Below are 27,327 nucleotides of genomic sequence, written 5' to 3' on the forward strand. Positions count from 1 at the left end.
CTACAGGGGTGGAGGTATGATTTGGCTAAAATTGGGAGGGGAGTAGGGAAGGGCTTTTGGATTTCATGAAGGATGCTCCGATTTTGCCCTACAATTTTTTAGTAACTGTGTCACTTTGAGGCTATTACCACAATCAGCCAAAATCGGGCTAGGGGAGCCTAGCCCGATTTTGGATGATCGTGGGAGCCACCGGGCTCGCAGCTGAGCCCGGTTGCCTCCCGGCGGTTAACCCGCCTAAGTACCCCTCCCCTTAAACCAGGTTTGCGGAGCAAGCGCTCTGCAAACCTGGTTTTTCTGATTGTGAGTAGCCATGGCGTGGCTCCGTGCCATGGCTACTCACGAGTAGACCCCCGGAGGGGAGGTGAAAAGCTGCCTCCCGGCTCTGGGGGTCTCTTCAGTATGCCCTGTGTGCTTGCGCAGGGCATACTGGAGCTTCCAGGGGCCGCGTGGCCCCCAAACTTCCCAGCCCCCGCTGGCTCTGTCACAGAGCCGGCAATCGTGTGGGCAGCTGATCCGGCTGCCCAGGGCTCCTGCCCTGCTTGTGTGTGGAGAGAGCGGGCTTAGCCCACTCTCCCTGCTTCCCTTCCCAAACTGGGTCTCACTGATCGTGAGACCTGGCTCATTGTTTCTGGCCTTTACTACCTATTTTGATTATTAATCATACTGCAGAACGCTGGAACCCAGGATACTCTCATTTGGACTACTACTGCCATCCCCAGCCCCATTTTGGGAGTTATAAATGGTGGTAGATTTATACCTGGTGGACGGAAGACAGTCAGGACCGGACCTTGCTTGGAAAACACCCAGTTCAGTGGTGACTTTCAAAGCATGCCTTTCACACCCTTCCACTCACTGGAGCAGCAGGCTCCTACCTTTGCCCTGATGAACAGCTGATCATGGCACACAGCTGGTATGTGCAGTAATGTAAGCCATGATCGTGCCAATCAGCTGTTTGGTTGGGCACCTGGCCTGATCCTCTTGAAGAGCAGAGGTAAGTGGCAAGGGCAGGCAACCCTCCAACCCCCAGGCAAAGGTGTGGGGTGGCACCTCCCCCCAGCCCCACTAATTGGTGGCTCGTGTGCTCAGCACACATCTGCTCATTGTTGGATCTGCCCAAATCAATTCTGGCTACAATCCATCACAGAGTTACGGCCATTGATTACGAAATGAGATGAGTGATTCTTTTTCTAGACAGCTGACAGCGGTTTGAAAGAGAAATTGCTGCTCTTGGTGTGTAGATGTGTCTCACAGGGGTCTGTGTTAATTCAAAAGCCTGAAAAAGCTGACTGACCAGAGGTGAGAATGTGACAGAAGAAATATATGTGTCTGCCAGCTGTGAAAAGGTTGTGCTGACTTTGTTCTTCTTTGAATGGCTCAGAGATGGAGAATCAACTCAGCCAGCCTTTAATGTCCACCCTAGAGGCATGATGTGATGGTTACCTCTTTCTGAAGATTTCATCTGATAGCTTGCCATTTTGCCCAATCTCAACCTATGGAAGTTCTCATAGAGGCACTTTGAAGCATCAGAGTCAGCAGAAGGGAACAAAATGAAATACTGTTTTACAAATAAAATCTTTGCTGCTCTGTATATTTATCAGCTCAATGGGCAAATTTGTAGGCTTTGCAGACACAAAGGAGACTGACAGCTGTTCAGAGGAGTGCTGTTTATTTCAATGAGACTATTCCAACTGCTAGGGATAAAATTCCCCTTTTTTAAAGACTAGAAAATATCCTTCTCACTTAAGATTGCTGCTTGAGGAGCAGAATCCCTACATTTTCCACATACCAGACAGCAGTTTAGATCCATTCTCTGTCTTTCTGGTTTTTGTTTTTGTTTTAATAGCATCAAATACACAAATATAATTAATCCATTTTAATGCCTTATACATACTACAATAATCTTATCACAGAGAATAATGGATATGGATGAATTTGATTAAGGACATTGTTATTCCTATGATTAATGAATAAACCCAGTTTCTTTACAAAAATTTTAACTGTGACATATTCTTTGGCATTTTTGTAATTTAATTGAATCAGGAACATTACTTTCCATGTCTGATGAAACCAAACTATTTCTGTCAGTGAAGTTTATTTTATTTTATTTTATTTTATTTTATTTTATTTTATTTTCATATTGAGACTGTACGAAGTCTGGCAGCTGCCTAGAGGACTATAAGTTCCAAAAATTCTTTCTGTATGTGCTCTCTTGTGCAAATGTGTGAATGTTATATTAAAATGCTTATGGGGCACTGCTCAGTACATGAGTAACTGAGGTTGCTATTGTGTCATTTGCACATCTACTACACTACTCTGGTTTTGACTGCTCAGTCTGCTCCAGTCTGTCCATTTGAGAATACTCACTACAAATATTGTTTTGCTGGACCAATCATCATCATCATCATCATCATCATCATCATCATCATCAGTATTGTTCAGAATTGCCAACATCCAAACGCTGTACTTGCTCAAGGATGTAGTACCAGTACAATGCTGTTGTGCTAGCTGTTTGCACTAAGTTTGAATCATACATTCCAAACTAGAGTGGCACTAGCACAAACATCTTGCACAACAAGGTGCACAACCTGTGGCATGCCCTGTGTGTTTTTATAGGGAACTTTTGTGCAAGACTGCAGCAGCAAAAGAGAACAAGAGCACCATTCCAAAAATGCCCATGATTTAGCACCGCTGTGCGATCTTCTTACACTAGTGCAGCTTTGATTGTTGCACAAATGCAGTGCTAGTCAGGATGTTGGCTCATGTGGCAACATAATGGCACCTTATATGAAAATGCTTTAGGAGCATTATCTCAAAAATCCTTGTAACAAATCTGTGAGGTTATTCACACGATCAAAAACTGTGTTCTGCCTGGATTTGAGAGCTGTGTTTGGTCCCAATGTTTGGTTGTGTGGAAGCAAGGTAAGAGAAAACGTGGGTAGAAGTGATTGTGTGGAAACAAGGTAGGAAGAAAACCAAGGTAGCTTTTCCTCCTACCTTGCTTCCACACAATCACTTCTACCCAGGTCTTCCTCTTAAATTGCTTCCACACAACCAAAAAATAATAGGCGTACACACACATCCCAAACGCGGGTAGAACACAGTTTCTGATTCTGTGAATGACATCTGTATCTTAGCTCAGTATTATTAGAGCCACATTGGTGGAGAAGGGGAGGTTGAGGCTAAAATAAGAGTGGCTTGTCTTAGTTCCCCTCTATGGACGATGTTGACACAGAGAAGTAGATCTGGGTGTCATCAGCATACTGCTAACATCCCACACCAAATCCCCTGATGATCTCTCCCAGTGGTTTCATGTAGATGTTAAAAAGCATTGGAGACAGTATAGAACCCTGAGGGACGGCCCACGTACGCTCAGATTTCGAAGAGCAACAATTTCCAATCAACAACATCTAGAATCTGTCTGAGAGGTAGGAGGGGAACGACTGTAAGACAGTGCCTCCCACCCCTAACACTCTCAGACGTTCCAGAAGGATACTATGGTTGATAGTATCGAAAGTCGCTGAGAGATCCAAAAGGATCAACAGAGTCACACTTCCTCTGTCAATTCCCAATTGGAGATCATCCATCAGGCTGACCAAGGCAGTCTCCACCCCATAGCCCGCTCGAAAGCCAGTTTGAAATGGGTCTAGATAATCAGTTTCCTCTAAGACTGTCTGGAGCGGAGAGGCCACCACCCTCTCAATTATCTTGCCCAGCCATGGGAAGTTGGAGACAGGCCTGTATTTGCTCAGCTCTGAGGGATCTGTAGGCTTCTTTAAAAGAGGTCTAATAATTGCCTCCTTAAGACAAGGAGGCATCCTGCCCTCCTTCATAGAAGCATTTATGATTTCTACCAGGCCTCCTATAACAGCTTCCCTGCTAGATAGTACAAGCCATGTCGGACAAGGGTCAAGAGAACAAGTGGTAGGCTTCATCGCTCCAAGCAGCTTGTCCACATCCTCAGGAGTCACAAACTGAAACGGATCCAGCCAATCCACATAAGAGGAGTTGCAGAACACCTCCATTTCAGACACTGTAATAATTGTGGAGTCTGCATCTAAGTCGGCCCGAATACGGGATTTTGTCTGCAAATAACTAATTAAGAACATCACAGCGGGTAACTGATGGCTCCAAATTCTGATTCAAAGAAGGGGGGGCACATACTAGCCCACTCACAACCCTGAACAACTCCTGGACATGTTGTCATAATTGTCATGGCTGCTATGAACTCCTGAGCTGCCCCAGATAAGTTGGTCCTGAAATGAACATTGAAGTCCCCCACCAGCACAAGCCTGGGGGATTCCAAATTAAGTTCCACGACCAAGTCCGTGAGCTTAGTAAGGGATTCTGTTGGGCAGTGGGGTGATCAGTACACCAACAGAAGTCCCAATCTATACCTGGTCCCCAAACTTAAGTGCACACATTAAATATGGTCAGATACCCCAACAAGAACCCTGGTAAGGGAGATGTTATCCTTATAGACCACACCTCCCCGTCCACGTCCTCTCACCTGCTCATCTACAGAATACCCTGGAGGGAGAAGCTGAGACCAGACTGGAACACTAGCCTCCCCCAACCAAGTCTCCATGATGTACACCAGGTTGGCTTCTTCATCCACAATCAAATCAGATTTATTCTGGACTGACCTGGCATTACAAAGGAGCAATGCAAGGCGATGTGGGTTGTTGGCAGTGCTCCTCGAGGTCAAATAAGTGTCAGGACAGCTGGAGGGGAAGACAGATACTAAATTTCTGACTTCCCTTCCAGTGGAACAGCCTGTTAACCTGCCAATGTTACTTCTTCTATTCCCCACCACCACTGGAATAGCTGCCCCAAAGTCAATGCAGGTGCCCCCTGTCTCCCCATCTCTAGACAAACCCAAACACATTACAAACTAACTTCAACCAAGTCTCAGTAACAAAGCTGGCAAACCAGCTGTTGTTGGCCCTTTTACGGGCCTCTGAACAGGTTCAAACACTGGGGGGGTTCGAAGTTCAAGACCGGAGAGGGTGCCAATTTAAGGGCAGGGGAGTGTGCACTTCCACCGCTTTCCCCCTGCTGGCGCTCGTTGCCATTAAAAGCCAACAGCAACGAGTGCTGGTGAGGGGAAGCGGTGGGAGGGGTATGTGCACCCTCCCCCTCCCTTAAACTGGCACCCCCGCCGCCTTCGAACCTCCCCACCGTGGCTCCATGCACATCCCTAGTTGCAGCCCCTAAAATAACCAAAGGGATTATAGTATGCCCCAGCCTTCAGTCCCACACCGATGGCCTGGCACCAAAGGCTGGCCCCCTTTGGTGGCTGCCTACAGGCAGCACACACCAGCGGCTGCGCCTCAGTGCTGCTCGCCATTATAAGGGCCAGGAGTTCAAAAGCCTGACCGGTGTAGCTCTCACTTACTACCAGTCAGGTCAGCCCTCCCAGGTGCAAGAAGTCACAGCACAATTAAACTGAGCTAACACACCTCAGAGCTGATAGCAGCCTGCAAAAGGAAGAGGCACACAGGAGCTGTTGCCAAACATCCCTCTCACCCATCCAAGAAAGGGGGGGAGGTGGGGAAGGAGGACAGATGAAACAGACTGCTTACCCCCACAGCGTGCCTTCAGTCACCTTCCGTATAACAGTTGCTTCACAAGTTTAGTATATATAAAACAAAACCATCAACCAAAAGAGCATAAGGACTAAACAAAATGTGGTCAATAATGCATCCACTAACCTGATTCTCACTGAGCCCTAACTTAGAGGCTATTCTCACGAGCAGCAGGAACTGGGCTAAGGGAGCCCATCCCAGTTCCTGCTGCTCGTGTGCTGCAACAGGAACCATGCAGCTCCCGGCAGCAAACTTCCATAAATGCCCCCACCCTTAAATGAGGTTAGCTGAGTGAGCACGCTGCTAACCCCGTTTACCTGATTGTGAGCTGCCATGGCATGGCTCTGTGCTGCAGTGACCCATGAGGAGAACCCCAACTGGGAGATTAAAACAAGCCTCCTGGCATGGGGGTCTCCCCAAAATGCGCCGTGCATTTGTGCAGGGCATGCTGGGACTTCCAGGGGCCGGGCAGCCCCCAATCCCTGCCGCCCCTACCGGATCCATGATGGAGCCACTAAATTGTGTGGGCAGACAATCCAGCCGCCCAGGGCGGGCTATCTGCTTGTGTGCGGGGAGAATGAGCTTGACTGCTCTCCCCACCAAACCCCTTATGGCTCTCCACACTGCTCATGTGGAGAGCCTCTTAGAGTCCTTGATGATCACTTTTAGTAACTCTGGCTTTTCCTCAATTCAGCCTCAGATTCCATTCTTTTCTAGTTCTGTGTGATTTCAGCCCTGCAGAGATTATATGTCTCTGCCAGTGATTTTAACAGCTCTGTGCCATCAGTTCTGTGGTCTCTCTCCAGCTTCACTTCAACTCTTTCTAAATCCAACTCTTACTCTTTCCAACTCCCACTTTAACTCTTGTTTTACTCAGACTCCAACTCTTATCTCATTGAGACTCCAACTTTGTTGTCTCACTCAGACTCCATCTTCACTCTTGACTTTCTCTAGGGCTCTAACCTTTTCTGACCAACTAGTTCTATGGGCAGCTGGATCATCTGCCCCCCACTCTTCTATATAGACACAAATTGTTCCAACAGATTTTTAAACAATCCAATCAGTATAACTCAAAGTTCCCTCCATTTTTCAAAACTTCCCTTCCCTCTAAAACCAAACTATCAAACTGATATTCTCAAAATGAAACGAAAGTACAGCAGGCATGAACTCTTGACCCTGCCAGCTTTGCAAGGTATGTTATACATACAATCCTATTTAACAAAAAGTGGAGTTTTATAAGTACACTCTACAATAATGATGAAGTTTGTGCATATTAATACAATTTACAATTCATTTATAAGGTAAGGGCCTATTTACAAAAACCAAGAAGTCTAGGACTCAAGAGGTCTAGGCCTCATAGGCCTCAGGTGATATGTGTGGCAAAGAAGTGATTCTTTTCTGCCCGTATTGCATCCACAAGTTCACGTCTGGTGGAGTTGTTCAGGGTTGTGAGAGGGCTAGTATATGCACCTCCTCCCTTGAATCAGAATCTAGAACCATCGATTACCAGCTGTGATGTGTTTAATGAATTCTTTGTGGGGGGAAATCTCTCGTATTCGGGCCGACTTAGACTCCATCTCCACAATTACTTCAGTGTCTGATGTGGAGGTGTCCAGCAACTCCTCTTATATGGTTAGGTTGGATCAGTTCCAGTTTGTGACTCCTGAGGATGTGGACAAGCTGATTGGAACGGTGCGGCCTACCACCTGTTCTCTTGACCCTTACCCGACATAGCTTATACTATCTGGCAGGGCAGTTGTTATAGAAGGCCTGGTCTTCTGATGTGTCTCTGAGGGAAGGTAGGATGCCTCTTAGTCTTAAGGAGGGTTAGGGTTATTAGATTATTAGACCACTTCTGAAGAAGTCTACCTTGGATCCCTCAGAGCTGAGTAACTACAGGCTTGTCTCCAACCTTCCGTGGTTGGGCAAGGTAATTGAGAGGGTGGAGGCCTCCCAGGTCTAGACAGTCTTGGAGGAAACTGATTACCTAGACCCATTTCAAACTGGCTTCCGAGTTGGCTATGGGGTGGAGACTGCCTTGGTCGGCCTGATGGATGATCTCCAACAGGGAATTGACAGAGGAAGTGTGACTCTGTTGGTCCTTTTGGACTTCTCAGCAGCTTTCGATACTATCGACCATAGTATCCTTCTGGAGCGCCTGAGGGGGTTGGGAGTGAGAGGCACTGCTCTGCAGTGGTTCTGCTCCTACCTCTTGGGCAGGTTCCAGATGGTGTCCCTTGGAGACTGTTGTTCTTCAAAATCTGAACTTTTGTATGGTGTCCCTCAGGGCTCCATATTGTCTCTGATGTTGTTTAACATCTACATGAAACCACTGGGAGAGATCATCAGGAGATTTGGTGCAGGGTGCTACCAGTATACTGATGACACCCAAATCTATTTCTCTATGTCAGCATCATCGGGAGAGGGCATAACCTCCCTAAATGCCTGTCTGGAGTTGGTAATGGGCTGGATGAGGGATAACAAACTGAGACTGAATCCAGATAAGACAGAGGTATTCATTGTGCGGGGTCGAAACTCGGGAGACAATTTTGATCTGCCTGTTCTGGATGGGATCACACTTCCCCAGAAGGAACAGGTATGCAGTTTGGGGGTGCTTCCAGATTCAAGTCTCTCCCTGGTATCCCAGGTTGAGGCAGTGGCCAGATGTGCCTTCTATCAGTTTAGGCTGATATGCCTGCCAGCTGTGTCCGTTTCTTGAGATAGATGACCTCAGAACAGTGGTACATCTGCTGGTAACCTCCAGACTGGATTACTGTAATGCGCTCTACGTGGGGCTGCCCTTGTACGTAGTCCGGAAACTACAGTTGGTTCAGAATGCGGCAGCCAGGCTGGTCTCTGGGTCATCTAGAAGAGACCATATTACTCCTATATTGAAGGAGTTACACTGGCTGCCGATATGCTTCCAGGCAAAATACAAGGTGTTAGTTATAACCTATAAAGCCCTAAACAGCTTGGGCCCTGGGTATTTAAGAGAACGTCTTCTTCGTTATGAACCCCACTGCCCATTGAGATCATCAGGAGAGGTCTGTCTGCATTTGCCACCAGCTTGTCTGGTGGCTACTCAGGGACGGGCCTTCTCCGTTGCTGCCCTGAGGCTTTGGAATGCGCTCCCTAGTGAAATAAGAGCTTCCCCATCACTGACAATTTTTTAAAAGTCTGTAAAGACGCATCTGTTCACCCAGGCTTTTAACTGATACTGTTTTGATAGTTTTTAATATTATTTTAGAATATTGTTTTAATTTTTTTATTGTTGTTTTAAATTTCTTGTTTTTGTTTTTTAACTAATGTTTTAATGTTGTTTTTATCTTGTTGTAAACTGCTCAGAGATGGAAGTTTTGGGTGGTATAAAAATATGTAAAATAAAATAAATAAATAAATTTCTCCACACCCTCCAATACTTAAAATTAAAGAATTATAAAAATGTTAAATAGGTCAAACAAAACAATGGTCCGGAGTTTAGAGACTTTGGGCTGGGCTTCCCCCTCCCCACACCCCCACTCCCACCCTCACCACCACAAATAACCTGTGCAAATTGTTCTGTACAAGTTGATCTTTCCAGAAAATACATGAAGTGAAAGTTGAAAACAAAATGAGATTAAAATGATGTTCCAGGATGAGGGTTTTATTTATACCTAATGGACGACAGTAATTATAATGGACAGCTAAACTACAAGAGTTAACTACCAGCAAAATTAGTTTAGCTACATAATTTGAACTACTTTTCAAAAAGTACTTGCAGTTACCATTCAATTATAAGAACAAGTTGTTCTAGTATTCAGTTGTTCTGAGCCATTTTGGAAGGGCGGTATACAAATCTAAATAAATAAATAATAGTAAAAATTAATCTGCCTACTTTCCATTCACTATCTCTACAACTGGACTAAATTGGTTGAAATCCAGATCCAGAAGTTAGATCTCTTATGCCTCAAGTGTTCACATGTCCACCATCTTGGATCAGGATGGATGACATTATCACAAAATATGCCACTGAGGTGTGCCTGTGTGTCACTCACTACAACTGTACCTAATTTGGTTCAAATCAGTTAGACAGTCCACTAGTTAGCCCACTTGTGCCTCAAATGTTCACGTGTTCACCATCTTGGATTGGGGTAGATGACACCATCACAAACTGTGCCATTGAGGTTCCCCCCATGTACTCCTACAGCTGTAGCAAATGGATTCAAATTGGTTAGGCGGTTCACAATTTAGCCCATTTGCACCTGAAAAGTTTACGTGTCCGCCATCTTGAATTGGAGTGGATGACATCATCAGAAACTACGTTGTTGAGGCATCCCTACAACTGTACCTGATTTGGTTCATATTGGTCCAGGCATTGCAAAGTTTATAGCGGGGTACACACACACGGACACACAAAATGCCTGGTGATCTCATAAGCCTACTGGAAAGTAGGCTAAAAATAGTTTAACTAGTAGTTTAAGTACAGGCAATCATTGGTTCATGGTTAGGACAAGACTTAAACTGGGCTTTGTGACGCACATCACAAAGAGTTACTATACGACACAAGCTCCTCAACTAGTGTAAGAGTGTGCATGTTTTTTAGTTAAACAAAAATGTTCTTAAGGCAGCTTAAACAGTTCCCAGTTCCCAGTTATACAACAGACACAGTTAATTACACGTTTCTTACCTCAGTGGTCTCATAAGAACATAAGGAAAACCCTCTCTACTCCAGCGTCTTGTTTCACAGAGTGGCCTCTTGGAAGCCCATAGGCAAGAGGTGAGAGCATGCCTTTTTTTCTGCTGTTGCTCCCCTGCAACTGGTCTTTAGAAGCATCTTGCCTCTGAGGCTGGAGGTGGCTTATATTATTATTATTATTATTACATTTATATCTCGCTCCTCCTCCAAGGAGCCCAGAGCGGTGTACTACTTACTTAAGTTTCTCTTTCACAACAACCCCATGAAGTAGGCTAGGCTGAGAGAGAAGTGACTGGCCCAGAGTCACCCAGCTAGTATTTTGGCTGAATGGGGATTTGAACTCAGGTCTCCCCGGTCCTAGTCCAGCACTCTAACCACTACACCACGCTGGCATCAGACTAGTAGCCATTGATGGACCATGAATTTGTCTAAGACCCTTCGAAAGCCATCCAAACTGGCAGCCATCACCACATCCCATGGCAGAGAATTCCATAGATGTATGTATGTATGTATGTATGTATGTATGTATGTATGTATGTATTTTACATATTTTTATACTGCCCAAAACGACCGTCTCTGGGCAGTTTACAATGGCTTTGTAAGGTCTCTGAGTGGTTTTTATGCGCTATGTGAAAAAGTACTTCACTTTGTTGGTCCTAAATTTCCCAACCTTCAGTTTCATGGAATGATCCCTGGTTCTAGCGTTGTGAGAGAGGGCAAAAAAATTTCTCTCTCTCCACGTTCTCTACTCCATGCATAATTTTATGCAACTCTATAATGTCTCCCCCTAGTTGCCTCTTTTCCAAACTAAAAGCCCCAGATACTGCAGCCTTGCCGCATAGGGAAGGTGTTCCAGGCCCCTGATCATCTTGGTTGCCCTCTTCTGCACCTTTTACAGTTCTACAATGTCCTTCTTAAGATACGGTGACCAGAACTGGACGTAGTACTCCAAATGTGGCCACACCATAGATTGGTATAAGGGAATTATAATATAAGCATTTTTATTTTCAGTCCCTTTCCTAATGATCCCCAGCATGGAATTTGCCCTTTTCACAGCCACGCACTGAGTTGACACTTTCAATGAGCTATCCACCATGATTCCAAGATATCTCTCTCTATCAGTCACTGACAACTCAGCTCCCATCAGTGTATATGTGAAGTTGGGTTTTTTTTGTCCCAATATGCATCAGAAGTAGAATACCTGCCAGGGAGCAGGTTTGGACCCGATGATGATGATGATGATGATGATGATGATGATGATGATTCGATTTCTATACCGCCCTTCCAAAAATGGCTCAGGGCGGGCTCACATTCTAAAAAGAAACATAAGATAGACCCCAGCAACAGCCACTGGAAGTACTGTGCTGGGGGTGGATAGGGCCAGTTACTCTCCCCCTGCTAAATAAGGAGAATCACCATGGTAAAAGGTGCCTCTTTGCCCAGTTAGCAGGGGATGATGAGGGTGTGAAAGGGATTATTAAGGAGAATAAGGAGATTGCAGAGAAGCTGAATGAATTCTTTGCATCTGTCTTCATAGCTGATTTTTTTCCAGAACTGATTTTTTTCAGATTTAGCGGCTGAGGAACTGGGCGAATTTGAGGTGAAAAGGGAAGATGTACTAAACTGTCTTGAAAAGCTAAAAATTAACAAATTGCTAGGGCCAGATGGCTTCCACCCAAGAGTTCTGAAGGAACTCAAATGTGAAATTGCCAATCTCCTAGCAAAAATATATAACTTGTCCCTACAATCAAGCTCTGTACTAGAGGACTGGAAAGTAGCCAATGTGACTCCAATTTTCAAGAAGGGATCCAGGGGGGATCTCGGAAATTACAGACCGGTCAGCTTAACTTCGGTGTTGGGTAAATTGATGGACAACTTACTTAAGGACAAAATTGTTAAGCATATAGTAGAACAGGCCTTGTTGAAGGAGAACCAGCATGGCTTCTGCAAGGGCAAGTTCTTTGAGAGTGTCAACAGGCATGTGGATAAAGGTGATCTGGTTGACATAGTATACTTGGACTTCCAAAAAGCTTTTGATCAAGTTCCCCACGAAAGACTCTTGAGTAAACTCAGCAGTCATGGAATAAGGGGACAGGTTCATGTGTGGATCGGTAACTGGTTGAAGGACAGGAAACAGAGAGTAGGAATAAATGGGCAGTTTTCACAATTGAGGTAGGTAGGAAGTGGGGCCCCCCAGGGATCTGTACTGGGACCAGTGCTCTTTAACTTGTTCATAAACAATCTAGAAGTTGGGGTGACCAGCGAAGTGGCCACATTCACAGATGACACTCAACTATTTAGCAAAGTGAAATCCACAATGGATTGTGAGGCTGCCGCATCACATGCGCAAAGGGCAAAAGAGCACTATTTTGGACTCAAAGTGGTATTCAGAATGGGTTGGAATGTTCCAATGAAACAGGCTTGACCATTTTTTCTGATAGAACATTCTGTGCAATTTGCATTTTGCTCTGAGCTTGGAACAGAATGCAAAATGTGTTTCGTACACACCCATTTATAGCTTCCCTGACTCTACTTGTTAGCCATGCTGGCGTCCTCCTGTACCTGGTGCTACCTTTCCTCCTTTTTGGTATACATTCCAACTGAGCTTCTATTATTGTGGTTTTAAATAGGTTCCATGCTTTCTGGAGTGATTTGACCCTCCTGACTTTTCCTTTCAGCTTCCTTTTTATCAGTCCTTTTTACCATTTTTGAGACGTTTTCTCTTCTGAAGTCCAACACACCTGTGTTGGACTTCCTTGGCAATGCTCCACTCACATATAAGCTGAATTGGATCACACTATGTTCACTATTCCCCAATGGTTTTACAACTCTGACATCTCACACCAGGTCTTGGGCACCACTCAGGATTAAGTCCAAAGTTGCCTTCTTTCTGGTTGGTTCTGAGACCAACTGTTCTAAGGCACAATCATTTAGCATGTCTAGAAATCTGGCCTGCCTATCAATACCCACACATGAATTTGTCCAGTCTATGAAAAACCAGGCTAAGGGAGTCCAGTCCAGTTTTGCACACGTGTGTGAACCACCAGAATTGGGCCAATTGCAGTGGCAACATGGCTGCAAACCCACCTAAGTAGTTACCCATCAAAAAGGGAGTGAGTGCTCCCTTAACCTCATTTTTTAAAATCATCTGGCAGCTGCAGCTGCTTGCAGCCACAACTGCCAGACTGGGGAGTCTGGGGATGGAAGGGGGGATCCTCATGATCATGGTACTTCTGGAAGCCAGGACAACACATTCTGGCCCCTGACACCCCCTGCTGCCTAGGTGCGCGAGGAATCATCTGGGCATACCTGGGAGCGTGCCCAGCAATGCCAGTGGGGTTGTCTGCAGGGAAGGTAAGCCTTGTCCCCTCTAAGGCATGCACGTATGCACGTGCTTACATTATTTTTGATGTCCGGTCAGTTAATTTCAGATCCCACTCAGGTTGAACCAGGAAGGCCCCTCTCTGAATGCACGTGCACGCACACTGCCTTAATACTGCTGCCCAGAACAAAACTCATTCCGCATACAAATGAAAAAAGATTAGTGAGAATACTGAAGGTTTGTATAACCCGCCTTCCCCTCAGCCCGCTCTAGAGCCCTTCTCACTAATTGTGAGAAGAGGCTCTCTGTGAAGGTAATTGAAATCACCCTTTATAACAGCCCTGCCTCTCTTTGACGCCTCTCTGATTTGCTGCTCTAACTCCAGGTCACTTCCAGTGTTTTGATCTGGAGGGCGATAGCACAGCAACACATTTCCTTCGCTTTAACCATGTACAAAGCAATGCATTTACCAGCATGGAGTTAAAGTCTCTTAAAATGATTCCAGATCTCTATTCACTCCGTTATCTGTTGTTCAATATTCAAGATACAAATTTCAAGCTTGAACGGCTGTGTGCGCTCTTTTTAAAAAAAAAAACCCCAAAGACCTAGTGCTGTGAAGCCAGAAATTGAATTGTTGTCTGTCAACAGATGACAGACTGTTGCTGTTTACAATAAGTTTTTCTTGTGAGTGAGAGCTTAACAGTTTTGGTTTCATCCCCATAATTACCAGGTAGCCTAAAACATGTACCGGGGATGGGTCTGTGAATCAGTGGCAGAGCACCTGCTGTGTATGCAGAGGGTCCCAGGTTCGCTCCCTGGCATCTCCAGGTAGGGCTAGGAAAGACTCCTGCCCAAAACCTTGGAGAGCCACTGCCGGCCACTGTAAACAATACTGTTTTATATGGACCAAGGATCTTACTTGGCATGAGGTAGGTTCTGATGAAGGAAAATTCCACTATCCCCTTTCCCCTAGTTGTGTCACCTACATAAGCCCTAAAGGTCACAAGTTTCTGCACCCTGCTGTTACAGGGCCTCTTTTCCTGGAAACAATACTCTGCCCCGCCTGACTAGTGATAAGCACCTGTTGACCCATACCTTGCCAGAGATAAGCACAGCAAAAGCTGATTGCAGGGCATGACTTCTGGTTTCTGCCTTGTAATTGGTTTACCTTGTCTACCAATGGCTAAGCTTTATTCTGCTTGTACTAATATGATTGGTGTATACCATGAAACTTTAGCCTCTAATAGGCTCTGTACTCAGTCCTATAGCCTGTAAGTAAACAATATAAAAGACTCTTACCAAAAGCCTGAGGATGTGCTTTTGTAAGAGAGGCACCCGGCATGTCGTGATCAATAAAAGCTTGGACCTGATGGATGGTGATGGCCTCTGCTCATTAAATGGATGATTCTTGGATGATACGGATTATCTGGACCCTTTTCAATCTGGCTTCCGCCCCGGGTATGGGACTGAGACTGCCTTGGTCACTCTAGTGGATGACCTACGCCGGGAACTAGACAGGGGGAGTGCGTCCCTGTTGGTTCTGCTGGACCTCTCGGTGGCGTTCGATACCATCGACCATGGTATCCTTCTGGGCCGCCTCTCGAGTATGGGAATCGGAGGCACTGCGTTGCAGTGGTTCCGGTCCTTTCTTGAGGGGAGGGTCCAGAAGGTGGTGCTGGGGGACTACTGCTCGGCCCCGTGGCCGTTGGCCTGTGGGGTCCCGCAGGGATCGGTCTTGTCCCCCATGCTGTTTAACATCTACATGAAGCCGCTGGGAGAGGTCATCCGGGGATTTGGACTGAGTTGTCAGCAATATGCGGATGACACTCAGCTCTACCTCTCCTTGTCATCTGATCCTAGGGAGGCGGTGGATGCCCTGAATCGGGGGCTGGAGGCCGTGATGGGGTGGATGTGAGCTAACAAACTGAAATTGAATCCGGATAAGACGGAGGTACTGTTGGTCAGTAGGAGAGCCCATCGGGATGAGGAGATTTTACCGGTTCTGGATGGGGTTGCACTCCCCTTGAAGGAGCAAGTACGCAGCTTGGGGGTACTACTAGACCCGGCTCTGCTTTTGGAAGCTCAGGTGGAGGCGGTGGCCGGGGTGCCTTCGCACGGCTTCGGCTGGTGCGCCAGCTGCGTCCCTTTCTCGAGAAGGCAGATCTGGCCACGGTTACCCACGCCTTAGTCATGTCGCGGTTGGATTACTGTAACATGCTCTACGTGGGGCTGCCCTTGAAGAATATCCGGAAACTGCAGCTAGTGCAAAACACGGCAGCGAGGGTGTTATCTGGAGCTGCCCGTTGGGAACATATCACCCCCATTTTGAAAGAGCTGCACTGGCTGCCGGTTCGTTTCCGGGTCCAATTCAAGGTGCTGGTTTTGACCTTTAAAGCCCTTAACGGTTTGGGCCCGGGGTATTTGAGGGACCGCCTGCTCCCAAGGGTTGCTGCCCGCTTGACAAGGACATCTGAGGGGGCCCTGCTCCGGGTGCCGACAATGAGGGAGGCCCAACTTTCGTGCACTCGGGACAGGGCCTTCTCTGTTGCTGCCCCTAGACTCTGGAATGCTCTCCCGGTGGCCATTCGTTCCTCAGACTCCATCACGGCTTTTAGAAAGCTTTTAAAGACTTGGCTTTTTACCCAGGCTTTTACATGATCGTTTTTACTGCGGCTTCTCTGTTTTTATCTGTTATCTGTTGTCATGTTTTTATGCTTGTTTATATGTTTTTAGCTTGATGTTTTTATTGCTTGATGTTTTTATTGCTTGATGTTTTTACTGCTTTTATTGTATGTTTTAATTTTTGTAAACCGCCTTGGGGTTTTCTTTTAACGAAAGGCGGTATAGAAATGTAAAAATTAAATAAATAAATAAATAAATAAATAAATGAACCCAGAATTCCTGGAATTTCTCCCTCACTTCCTATGTAAAGATGTTAAGCACATACTTGGTGCCGACATCCTTGCTTTTTCTTCTCCAAATAGCAGGGGTGTGTATGTGTGTGCGCGCACACGCAAAGAAGGATCTCAAATGGGACAATAGAGTGGGAGGAGGTGGGAGAGATTTAACCCTTTGCCCCCATATAGTCTGATACAGATCCCCTCCACCACCCTGGCTGCTATTTGCTCTAGGAGGAAAGCTCCCATTGCCAGAGGCCCTTCTTTAGGTGCATGTGATATTCTTGTAGTAATAACTTCCAGGATTCAAGGTGTATTAAATAAACAACACCACTCTATTAACTATTTACATAAGTAGATAGTCCTTGAGAGAGCACTTAATCAGAGAGCACTTACTTGGACTGCTTTGCTTGCCAGCTCAGCTTCAACTGAGAGGTTGCTGAGTCAGTTAGCAAAATGTTCAAGTCCAACCTTCTTAAAGTGATAGTGTCCTCATAGTGCCCCCCCCCGCTTTATGAGGTTGGGTGGGTGATGAAAAGGGAACATTTTTAGTTGTCACAGGTTGTCTTTGAAATGTTCTCCACTACCTTATGGCCTTTTTGGTGCCAGGCAAATATCCCCCCACCCCCTGGTTTTAAAAATGCCATTTGATTTGATTTTATCTTATGGCTGTTGTGTTTTGAGTGCTTCTGCTGTTTTAACCTGTTTTAATTTGTTTTAACTTTTGTTAAATGTGTTTTTATTGTTTTGATGGTATTAATATCTTCTGCAAGCCATGAGAAGAGTAGAAATGCTGATGTGTGTGGTACAATTTTGTGCAATGGACAAATAAATAAAAAATACACCTAACTCCATCCTTCCAGTGGTTGACATCCTGACTAAATTTACTTGAAGAAATTCAATAGAAATTGAAAGGAAAGGTTAGGTATGCCTAACTTGTCCCTTTAATTTCAATGGGACTTCCTAAAGTAAATTTAGTCCGGATATCAGCCATGGTTTTAAAGGCATGTTCTTTTGAAGTATTTTAGATTCCATGCAAAACAGGATCAAATGCTTCCAGACGGGTACAAAATAGCATTTCCAAATTTAATTTAGGACGAAGCCAATTTTACTTATTCATGCTGACTTAGCTGTGTTTAACATTTCATTTGAGTAAACTGTATTCATATATGTGTGTGTGTGCTCATGATTTCTCTTTTTCTCTTCCATTTTCAAACATTTTTGTCATCAACACTCCATCATCATTATCATTATCAGAAGGAATATCCACACTGTCATCTGTATTTTTCTGCTAACTGAGAAACCATCTTCACCAACAAGTCATCATATATCTCCCAGTCTTCCAAGGTGGTAATCACAAATATTTTAGATGACTTTTATAAAATTAAATATCCCAATATGTGACCAATGCTATGTTGTTAAGTGCATCAGTTGAACCTTATTATTTACTACTATTATTATTAACTTGTTGAATGTTACACTCTCATACAACAACGTTGGGTAAATTATTGCATGTGCTGTACATGACTGTTTTTGTTTTTAAAAGTGCTATAATTTATATTAATTTCATGCTGGATTTACAGGTGAAACTCGGAAAATTAGAATATCGTGCAAAAGTCCATTAATTTCAGTAATACAAATTAAAAGGTGAAACTGATATATGAGACAGACGCATTACATGCAAAGCGAGATAAGTCAAGCCTTAATTTGTTATAATTGTGATGATCATGGCGTACAGCTCATGAAAACCCCAAATCCACAATCCCAGAAAATTAGAATATTACATGGAACCAAAAAGACAAGGATTGAAGAATAGAACAATATCGGACCTCTGAAAAGTATACAGTGTACTGTGCTTGATTGGCCAGCAAACTCGCCTGACCTGACCCCATAGAGAATCTATGGGGCATTGCCAAGAGAAGGATGAGAGACATGAGACCAAACAATGCAGAAGAGCTGAAGGCCGCTAATGAAGCATCCTGGTCTTCCATAATACCTCATTAGTGCCACAGGCTGATAGCATCCATGCCACGCCGCATTGAGGCAGTAATTGCTGCAAAAGGGGCCCAAACCAAGTACTGAATACATATGCATGCTTATACTTTTCAGAGGTCCAATATTGTTCTATTCTTCAATCCTTGTCTTCTTGGTTCCATGTAATATTCTAATTTTCTGGGATTGTGGATTTGGGGTTTTCATGAGCTGTACGCCATGATCATCACAATTATAACAAATTAAGGCTTGACTTATCTCGCTTTGCATGTAATGCGTCTATCTCATATATCAGTTTCACCTTTTAATTTGCATTACTGAAATTAATGGACTTTTGCACGATAGTCTGATTTTCCGAGTTTCACCTGTAGTGCTTGGAGAGAAATCCTCTGTTTCCAGCTTCCTGACAAGTGAGGAAAGCACAGGAGAGGAGAGAAGAGGAGAGCTGGTCTTGTGGTAGCAAGCATGACTTGTCCCCTTAGCTAAGCAGGGTCTGCCCTTGTTGCATATGAATGGGAGACTAGAAGTGTGAGCACTGTAAGATATTCCCCTCAGGGAATGGAGCTCCTCTGGGAAGAGCAGAAGGTTTCAAGTTCCCTCCCTGGCAGCATCTCCAAGATAGGGCTGAGAGAGATTCCTGCCTGCAACCTTGGAGAAGCCACTGCCAGTCTGTGAAGACAATACTGAGCTAGATAGACCAATGGTCTGGCTCAGTATATGGCAGCATTCTATGTTCCTATGTTCCACAGCCTCCGTCTCAACTGCCTCATATTTTCAGGGAACTGAGATAGGGTTGAGGCTTTAGCTCAGTGGTGGAGCATCTGTTTTGCAAGCAGAAGGTCCCAGGTTCACTCCCTGGCATCTCCAGGTAGGGCTGGGAAAGACTCCTGCCTGGAATCTTGGAGAGCCACTGCCAATCAGTGCAGACAATACTGAGCTAGGTGGACCAATGGCGTGACCTGGTATGAGGCAGCTCCCCATGTTCCTGTGTTCCTTGAGTTCTTTGATTTGAACCTAGAGTCTTTATGCCCCTTATCTATGGTCACCACATCACGACCACACAGCTAAAACCTGGTGATTTGCCAGAGGCCTCTTACTGGACCAGTGGATGCACAAGGATCTGTATGAAGATCTTTGTCTATCTGCTGTTTGGCTTGATTATCTCATGTTTAATTTCACACTGCTGCACATACATTTCCCCAGTGACTAGTTCATGGCATTCATAGCCATAATTGAACTATGATACACAGTGTAATCACACATCTCCAAGATGAGAATTAAAAGGTCTTGTGTCTGTATTAAGCTGCATGCCACAACACTTTGATAGTATAACATACAGCTCTGTCAAAATCCTTGCCGTCCTCCGGACTCTCATCTGCAGCTCCACTGAATCTTCCTGCACATGTTTCCTTGTATCAGGCCTTAATTTGTAGATCACGACAGAAAAGGGAATATGAGCATGAAAAAAAGTCAAACAGCCCAATCCTCCTATGCATGTTTATGTGGAAGTCAATCTCATTGACTTCAGTGGGGCTTAATTCTGACTGTACTTCAGACTGCAACCCAAAAGTCATTTCTTTTTCTACTAAATGTACCAACTCCTTTTCTGACATGTAAGGGTTTATATAATTCCTTCAGTGTACACATATCGTATGTCTTCAAGCAGAGAGAGTTCATCCTTTGAATTCAGAAAATACACGCAAAGAGGGATGATAAACATATCACATAGACAGCTCTTTGGACTCATTGCAATGTTTAGGGATTTTCAGTAACAGAGGAACAACTTTTTAAAAAGGGGGGAAATCTGGTGCATAGCTGAGATGCATAGCATTTACAGCAGTTTAAAAACCCTGGAAGGCCTGGCCAAACAGGTAAGTTTTGCGAGCTCTCCTGAAGGCCAATAATTAATTCAGATTACAGATTTCTGCAGGGAGTGCATTCCACAGCCCAGGAGCAACTACAGAGAAGGCCCACCTCGGAGTTGCCACCAGGTAACTGACAGACGTACCTAAGCCCATTTATATGAATGGGCTTATGCACCCCTAACTTTTCATAGGATTTGGCAGATAGTCTAATGACGCTGCATATAAATATATATTCCCCTTTTGCACAGGTGTCTTTGCTCCTTCACTCCTTGATAAGACTTCTAGCTTTTTACTACCTTGCAATGAAGATCTGTCTTTCTTCTCCTAATAGTCTATGCTGTTTACTGTTATGCCTTAGAAACAGCTTGTAACAACAGAAGAAAGTGAAAAGAGCCCAAACAAATGATAAGATGGTCAGTACGATCCCAAAATATTGAGGACTCAGTAAGCCCAGCAATGTTTTGCCATCCAATGAGACTAAAGCTGATAGTATTTTATTGAGGACTAGCACCATCGGAAAATATACCTTTGCGGCAAGCACCTGGAGACACTTAGAGCTTCCTTTCCATTAATGAATAACCATGGTGAAGGATGCAAGAATTATATACTGAAGCATATTCTCAGGATCTGACCTGATTCTGATGTGTATACTTATATTTTGGTATTTGTGGTTCAGTTTTGTAGTTTATTGTGCCTAATGGTTGATCCAGCCTTGGTGGTGAATTTCCTCTTCTTCCACCCACCAAATTTTATTAAGTGACTCAGCTGAAGAACATGTAAACTCACTTGTTCTGTCTGTCTGTTTGAAACCCCAAAGGTGACCAAGATGTTGGCTGTGGTGGTGATCCTCTTTGCTCTTCTGTGGATGCCCTACCGCACCTTGGTGGTGGTCAACTCCTTCATGGACCCTCCTTACTTGAACATCTGGTTTGTCCTCTTCTGCAGGCTCTGCATCTACCTGAACAGCGCCATCAACCCCATCATTTATAATGTGATGTCTCAAAAGTTTAGAGCTGCCTTCAAAAAGCTATGCAAATGTGAGCAGCAGAGAACTGAAAGTGTCTCCCGGTATAATGCCCCGGTCTTCTATAGCACCATGAAGGACTATTCCCATGACAGCTCTGAGCATGATGCTACAGAACAAGAAGATATCAATGGTTACCCACCATCATCAAGGAAAAGCAAATGTTCCAAATAAGCATGTCACATAATACAGACTTGGGTAGTAACCAAGCATTGAAGTAGTTTTAGGAATGTATGAATAGCATGCAGCAGATGTAACATTCCTCTTCGCCGTTTGAACTCAATGGCTGACATCCAGACAAGCACTGATCACACAGCCCTCAGGGACATATTTTTTGGGAGGCATGATCGGCTTCAAAGGAAGGAGAGATTGTTGACCATCACTCTCCCCCCTCCGACTTGCATGATGCTACAGCATTAGTCTGGATGTCAGCTACTATTGCACCAAAAGTGCTAGCCTGGATGTCAGCCAACATTTGCATAAACCTGACTTAGTTGCATCATTTTAATGTTAATTTAGGCTAAACTCTGGTCTGCATTTGGTATCTCTACAGAGTTTGTGACGAGTGTTGTGATGCAGTGGGATTCCCCGCTATATCCGTGCCAATATTTGCATTAGATTGTGCTTGATTGTCACCTGCAGAGAGAGAGAGTTTCCAGGGAATGTACAAGTGCTGTAATAGGCAGCTTGAAAGTTTCAGAAAGAACTCAGAGAGGGTCTTCTCACGATCAGCAGCTCTTCTCACTGGATGGGGTAAGTGGGAAGAGCAGGCTAAGCCCGCTCTCCCCACAGACAAGCAGTCAGTCTGCTCCCGGTGGCTGAACCAGCTGCCCACACGACTGCTGGCTCCGTTACAGAGCCCCAGAAGCTCCAGCATGCCTTGTGGGAGCGCACAGGACATGCTGGAGAGACCCCCGAGCTGGGAGGCTGCTTTTCAGCCTCCCGGTCGGGGGTCTATTCGTGGAAAGCCCAGGTTAGCGGAGCGCTCACTCCGCTAACCTGGGCTTAAGGCAGGGGCAATTAAGCGGGTTACCCACTTTGACTATACCGGGCTCAGCTGTGAGCCCGGTGAGTCTCACGATTGGTGGGAAGCAGGCTAAGCACCCTTAGTGCGCTTTCCACTGGTCGTGAGAATAGCTTCAGAGTGTAGCGTCTCCCAATTACGCCTTCTAGCTTAATACAGTCTAATTCACTATGTCCTAGGTATGTTTCTCACATTAAGCAAGGGGGACAGATTTTAAAAAGACACGGAGGTCATTCACACAATCAAAAAACTGTACTCTGCCCCAGTTTGGGAGCTGTGTGTGTTCCCAATTTTCGGTTGTGTGGAAGCAAAGTAGGAGGAGAAGCTACCCAGGTTTTACTCCTATCTGCTTCCACATAATCACTTCTACCCAGGTTTTCCTCCTGCCTTGTTTCCAAACAAAAATTGAGAGCACACACAGCTCCCAACCCCAGGTAGAACACAGTTTTTGACTGTGTGAATGATCTTAAGGGCTGACCCACGTTCTAAAGTATGAGTAAAGTAGAGACTGAGTAATTTATATATCTGATTGGTTGCAGGCACTCTTCCTACAGGAGCTTTTCCAAATGGTGATTGAATGCAGCTTTCCTGCACTTAGGGTGGGATGTCATCATCAACAACAATGAATATTTATATACCGTTTTTCAACAAAAGTACCCAAAGCAAATTACAAAGATAGATAGATAGATGACAGACAGACAGACAGATAGACAGATAGACAGATAGATAGATAGATAGATAGATAGATAGATAGATAGAATGGCTTCCTGTCCCTAAAGGGTTCACAGTCTAAAAAAGAAACATAAGATAGATCCCAGCAACAGCCACTGGAGGGATGCTGTACTGGGGATGGATTGGGCCAGTTGCTCTCTCCCTTCTAAATATTTATTATTGATTGATTGATTGATTGATTGTTACATTTATATACCGCCTTTCATTAAAAACAATGACAAGGCGATTCACATAGAAAAAAATTAAAACAGGACTATAAAAATTACACAATTAAAATATTATGCTCAAATATAAAAACAGATCTAATTAAAAAAAATTAAAAATATACATACATAAAAATAACCATACAATCAATATACAAAGAAGCAGCAATGGAGAATCACGACTTTAAAAAGGCGCCTCTTTGCTCAGTTAGCAGGGGAGGAGGGGTGGAGAGTTCCTACAGCAAAGTCAGAACGGTGACAGAAGCCAATGGCATTATTCAACTTTGCACCTGACAATTTGCAGTTCCTGTGCATTAAATGCATCCTAATAAAGCAGGACTTTGGTGCAGTGTTCAAAGTGACTTCGCTTTAGGCACTTCCTGCTGCAATAAAGCTGCCCATCTGGGAAAGCTCCAGAAGAGATGGACAAAAACAGAAGAGCAGCTCCATCAGTAAATCCCCCAGGTTCCAAATCTGAGGGCCAGATTCCCATCTAATGCCTGCTCACCGCATTGGATTCTTCTTAAAAAACACACAGCTTACTGGAATCAGAGGGACTCCAAGGGCCTCTAGCTGCTGATGCATAGTGATGATGTCACTGAGCATGTGCTAGCACCTAGAGGCACCTGTGCAGGTAGCAATATATATATGGATGGTTTTGGACTCTTCCTGCATTCCCCATGGAGTCAATCAAATTGTCTTTGATGTGATGGTGGAGAAAGAGTCTGAGAAAGAGTTATTAACTTGGGATATGTGGTACTGATACACAGATACAACATAAGACATACAAAGAGGCACTCTTATCCCTGGACTTTGGGGCAGAAGTCCAGGGCCTCCACACCGCCTGCCCCCCCCAATCCCCTATATTCTGTCCTGGGTGGTGTGGTTTGTGCCCTCAAGAACCTATGTGTTAAATAAAGTTTCTTAACTTGCAGCAGGTGGGCGGCGGGCTTCCAAAGGCCTTTAGGTCCAGGTTCCAATATTACCTAGGTGCACCTCTGGATATCCATCGATACAGCATTTGGAACATGCCTCAAGTAACAAGGAAAACAATGCCCAGGCGTGACCAGGAAAGCAATGACCAGGCATGGTGGTGCTAGCTCCTTTTTAATCAAATCAAGGCTTAGATTGCTCAGCAGCTGTAAAGACATTCCCTTAAAGCGTTGCTGCCTTTATTGTAACTGAATTGCAAACTGAATTATTTTTGTCTCCCTATGGCAAATTCCCTCTGCAATGACAAAAGGAATAAGCACTATTTTGCTTTGATCCTGTGTGTTGTGCAATGTTGCAGCTTCTCTGGGTTCACAATTCCATTGGCTGCCATGCTTTTTTTGCAAGAGGCAGTGACACCAGTGGTGCATAAAATGTTTCCATGCCATACATCCTGTTAATAGCTTGTACAGGCTTGTAATCAAAGTGGCTTGCTTTACTTCGGGGAAAGGCAGGGTACGTCGTTTCTGCTTCTTATTTCCATTCTAGCCGCTTCTACTGAAATGAAGATGCCAAATCTGCACCCCAGCTTTTAAAGTGTGGCATGCTTTGTATGTACAAAACGCTACTAGAGGTAGCCCAGTAGGAATTAGGGATGGGCCCGGACCGGTCCGGAGGCCATTCTAAAGGCCTCCAGACTGGTCCGGACCAGTCCGGACCTGGCCGGTTCGGTTCGGGTACGCAAAAGGCTCCATGCAGCCTTTTGCACTCAAGTGGGAGAAGGGGCGGCAGGGAGGTATCCTGCCACCCCAATTACTACATAGAATATGTGCGCTGGAGGGGGGAAAGCGGCAGGAGGGGTAAGTAAACCCTCCCCTGCCCTTAAAGGAACCCCCCACACAGTGCCGGACTGCAGCTCTGCGGTTCCGTGCACACCCCTAGTAGGAATGGGGAGCTTGCAGTGACTGTGATGGTGGGGTGGGAATCGGCATAATGTAGGCTCGTTCACATGACCCAAAACAGGGTCGGAGGAGCTGCTAGCTAGAGTAGGAAAACTGTGGGCACTCCTGATCCATGATCATGTGGAGTCCAAAAGAAAGGGAGGAGGAGGAGGGGAGAGTGATCTGTGGGAGATGGAAGCAAGGTAGGATGGGTGTGCTCTCCCCACATTGCCCCCCCCCATTTTACTGAAGTTGGACAGAAAGCCAACCTACCCAGCTCCCTATCCACCTCCTAGCTTGCTTGTGGAGTTCACATGATCGTGAACTGGGAGTGTACCTGGCTTTCCTACCCCGACTGGTGGCTCCTCTGACCCTGTTTCTGGTCATGTGAACAAGCTTACTGTGTGTCCCCTGCCCCCCCACAAAAGGCGCCATGGCAGTAATCAGCTATAAACTGAATGAAGTCCAGTTCAACCCCAAACCCATCGAACCAAGCCGGTTCGATGTCAAGCCTGGCTCTAACCGAGCTGGCTCGCACACCTGAATCCATTTTGTTTCAGCACCCCTGAGTAGATCCAGGATTGATCTGGCCCATTAATAATTGTACATATTTGTTTCCAGTGTAATGTTCTGCTTTGTGACTGTATTTCCCCCCATTATTTTGTATCATTTATATCAGTAAGGTGAACAAAACTGCAACAAAAAACCAAAAAAAGCTACTTGCTCATTGTGATTTGTTGTTGGGGTTTTTTTTTTTGGTTAAAATGTGCTGGAATTGCTGGATAAAAGTTTCCAAACACTTGGGCAATCTTTGTGGTATGCTGGTTGTCAGGCAGCAGACAACTTTGAAACCAGTGTTGCCGAATCACACGTAAGGAAAATAATGCTCTGAAACATTCTTCACTGTAAGTCCCAGGGGTCAGTTGCGGCTGGCCGCCATCAGCCCAAAGGGCAGCTCCCTGATGAAGTGTTTATTGGGCCTGTGTGGAGCTTCAGCCTAAGCTGAAAACACTGCAGAGTCCCCTGGCACCATGTGGAGGTGACCGTTCCCACTGTGCAGTACGGCATTTTGCCCCGTGCCAGTGAGGCTCCTTTAAGGGAAACGGAGCCCTCTTGAGCCCCTGTATCACCATGGAAGGCTTGCCCAGAGTGCTGGGAAGTGCAGCCCTTCCCAGTGTGTTCGTCCTAGAGCTCTTAAGAGAGGGCTCCGCATTTCTTAAAAGGCCCTCCCAGCACTGAGAAAAGTGCAGTACTGTGCAGAGGTCAGCACATTGGAGAATGACTCTCACATGGAAAGGTTTCCCCCCTTTCTTTTCCAAAATGGCCCCCACTTGAAAAACAGTGAAGATCACTGCTCTAAAATATGTATTTTAGCACTTACATTTATATACCACTTTATAGCCGGAGCGCTCTAAGCGGTTTACAATGATTTAGCATATTGCCCCCAACATTCTGGGTACTCATTTTACCGACCTCGGAAGGATGGAAGGCTGAGTCAACCTTGAGCCCCTGGTCAGGATCGAACTTGTAAACTTCTGGTTACAGGGCAGCAGTTTTACCACTGTGCCACCAGGGGCTTTTGACATTGAAAATGACTAGAAAATGAGTCATGGGGGAGGGGGGAGCCTTTAATATATCATATGTGTTGGCAGCGGTGGTAAGGTCATTTGCTCCATACATACTGTAGCATTGAAAGTGTAAAAAAGTCTCTGGTTGCTTGGTAGCCTCCCTCCGGGATATGCCCTCTTATTGAAGATACTATCTCTTTAAGAGGGTTGGACTTGGAAGCTTATTGCCAAGTGACTCAGCAACTTCTCAGAGTTGAACTGGCAAATAGAACTGGCAACTTCTCAGAGTTCAAATGGAATATCTGTACAGCAGACACCAGGACACACAACAAAGAAAGGTGGACCAACTCAGAACTCCAGCACCCCTCACTCTTCCCAGGAGGGCTGTGCACAGAACCGGGTTTGGCAGTTCAGTTCGAATTTGACCCAAATTTGAACCAAAGGGTCGAACCGGCCGACAGTCTGGTCCGTTCAGTTGAACCGGGTTGAACTGGTTTGACCCGGTTCAAGGGCTATGCTTGTAAAGGCGAATCCAGTTAAGATTTCCCTTTATAAGCAAAATGGTGGGG

At 45.2% G+C, this 27,327-nt stretch overlaps 1 protein-coding gene across 2 annotated transcripts in view; it reads left to right on the forward strand.

The window, feature by feature from the left end:
- The window catches only part of LOC128321948 (thyrotropin-releasing hormone receptor-like), a 60,157-nt gene extending 34,165 nt beyond the window's left edge, over nucleotides 1–25,992 (forward strand). For both annotated transcript variants that reach the window (XM_053242543.1, XM_053242544.1), the window contains exon 3: nucleotides 21,154–25,992. In XM_053242543.1, coding sequence (XP_053098518.1) covers nucleotides 21,154–21,534 — 381 coding nt within the window. In that variant the 3' untranslated portion in view covers nucleotides 21,535–25,992. The remainder of the gene's footprint in view (nucleotides 1–21,153) is intronic.
- The last annotated feature ends 1,335 nt before the right edge of the window (nucleotides 25,993–27,327 follow it).

The sequence above is a fragment of the Hemicordylus capensis genome, chromosome 4, assembly GCF_027244095.1.
Source record: "Hemicordylus capensis ecotype Gifberg chromosome 4, rHemCap1.1.pri, whole genome shotgun sequence".
In the NCBI taxonomy this organism is placed as follows: Eukaryota; Metazoa; Chordata; class Lepidosauria; order Squamata; family Cordylidae; genus Hemicordylus; species Hemicordylus capensis.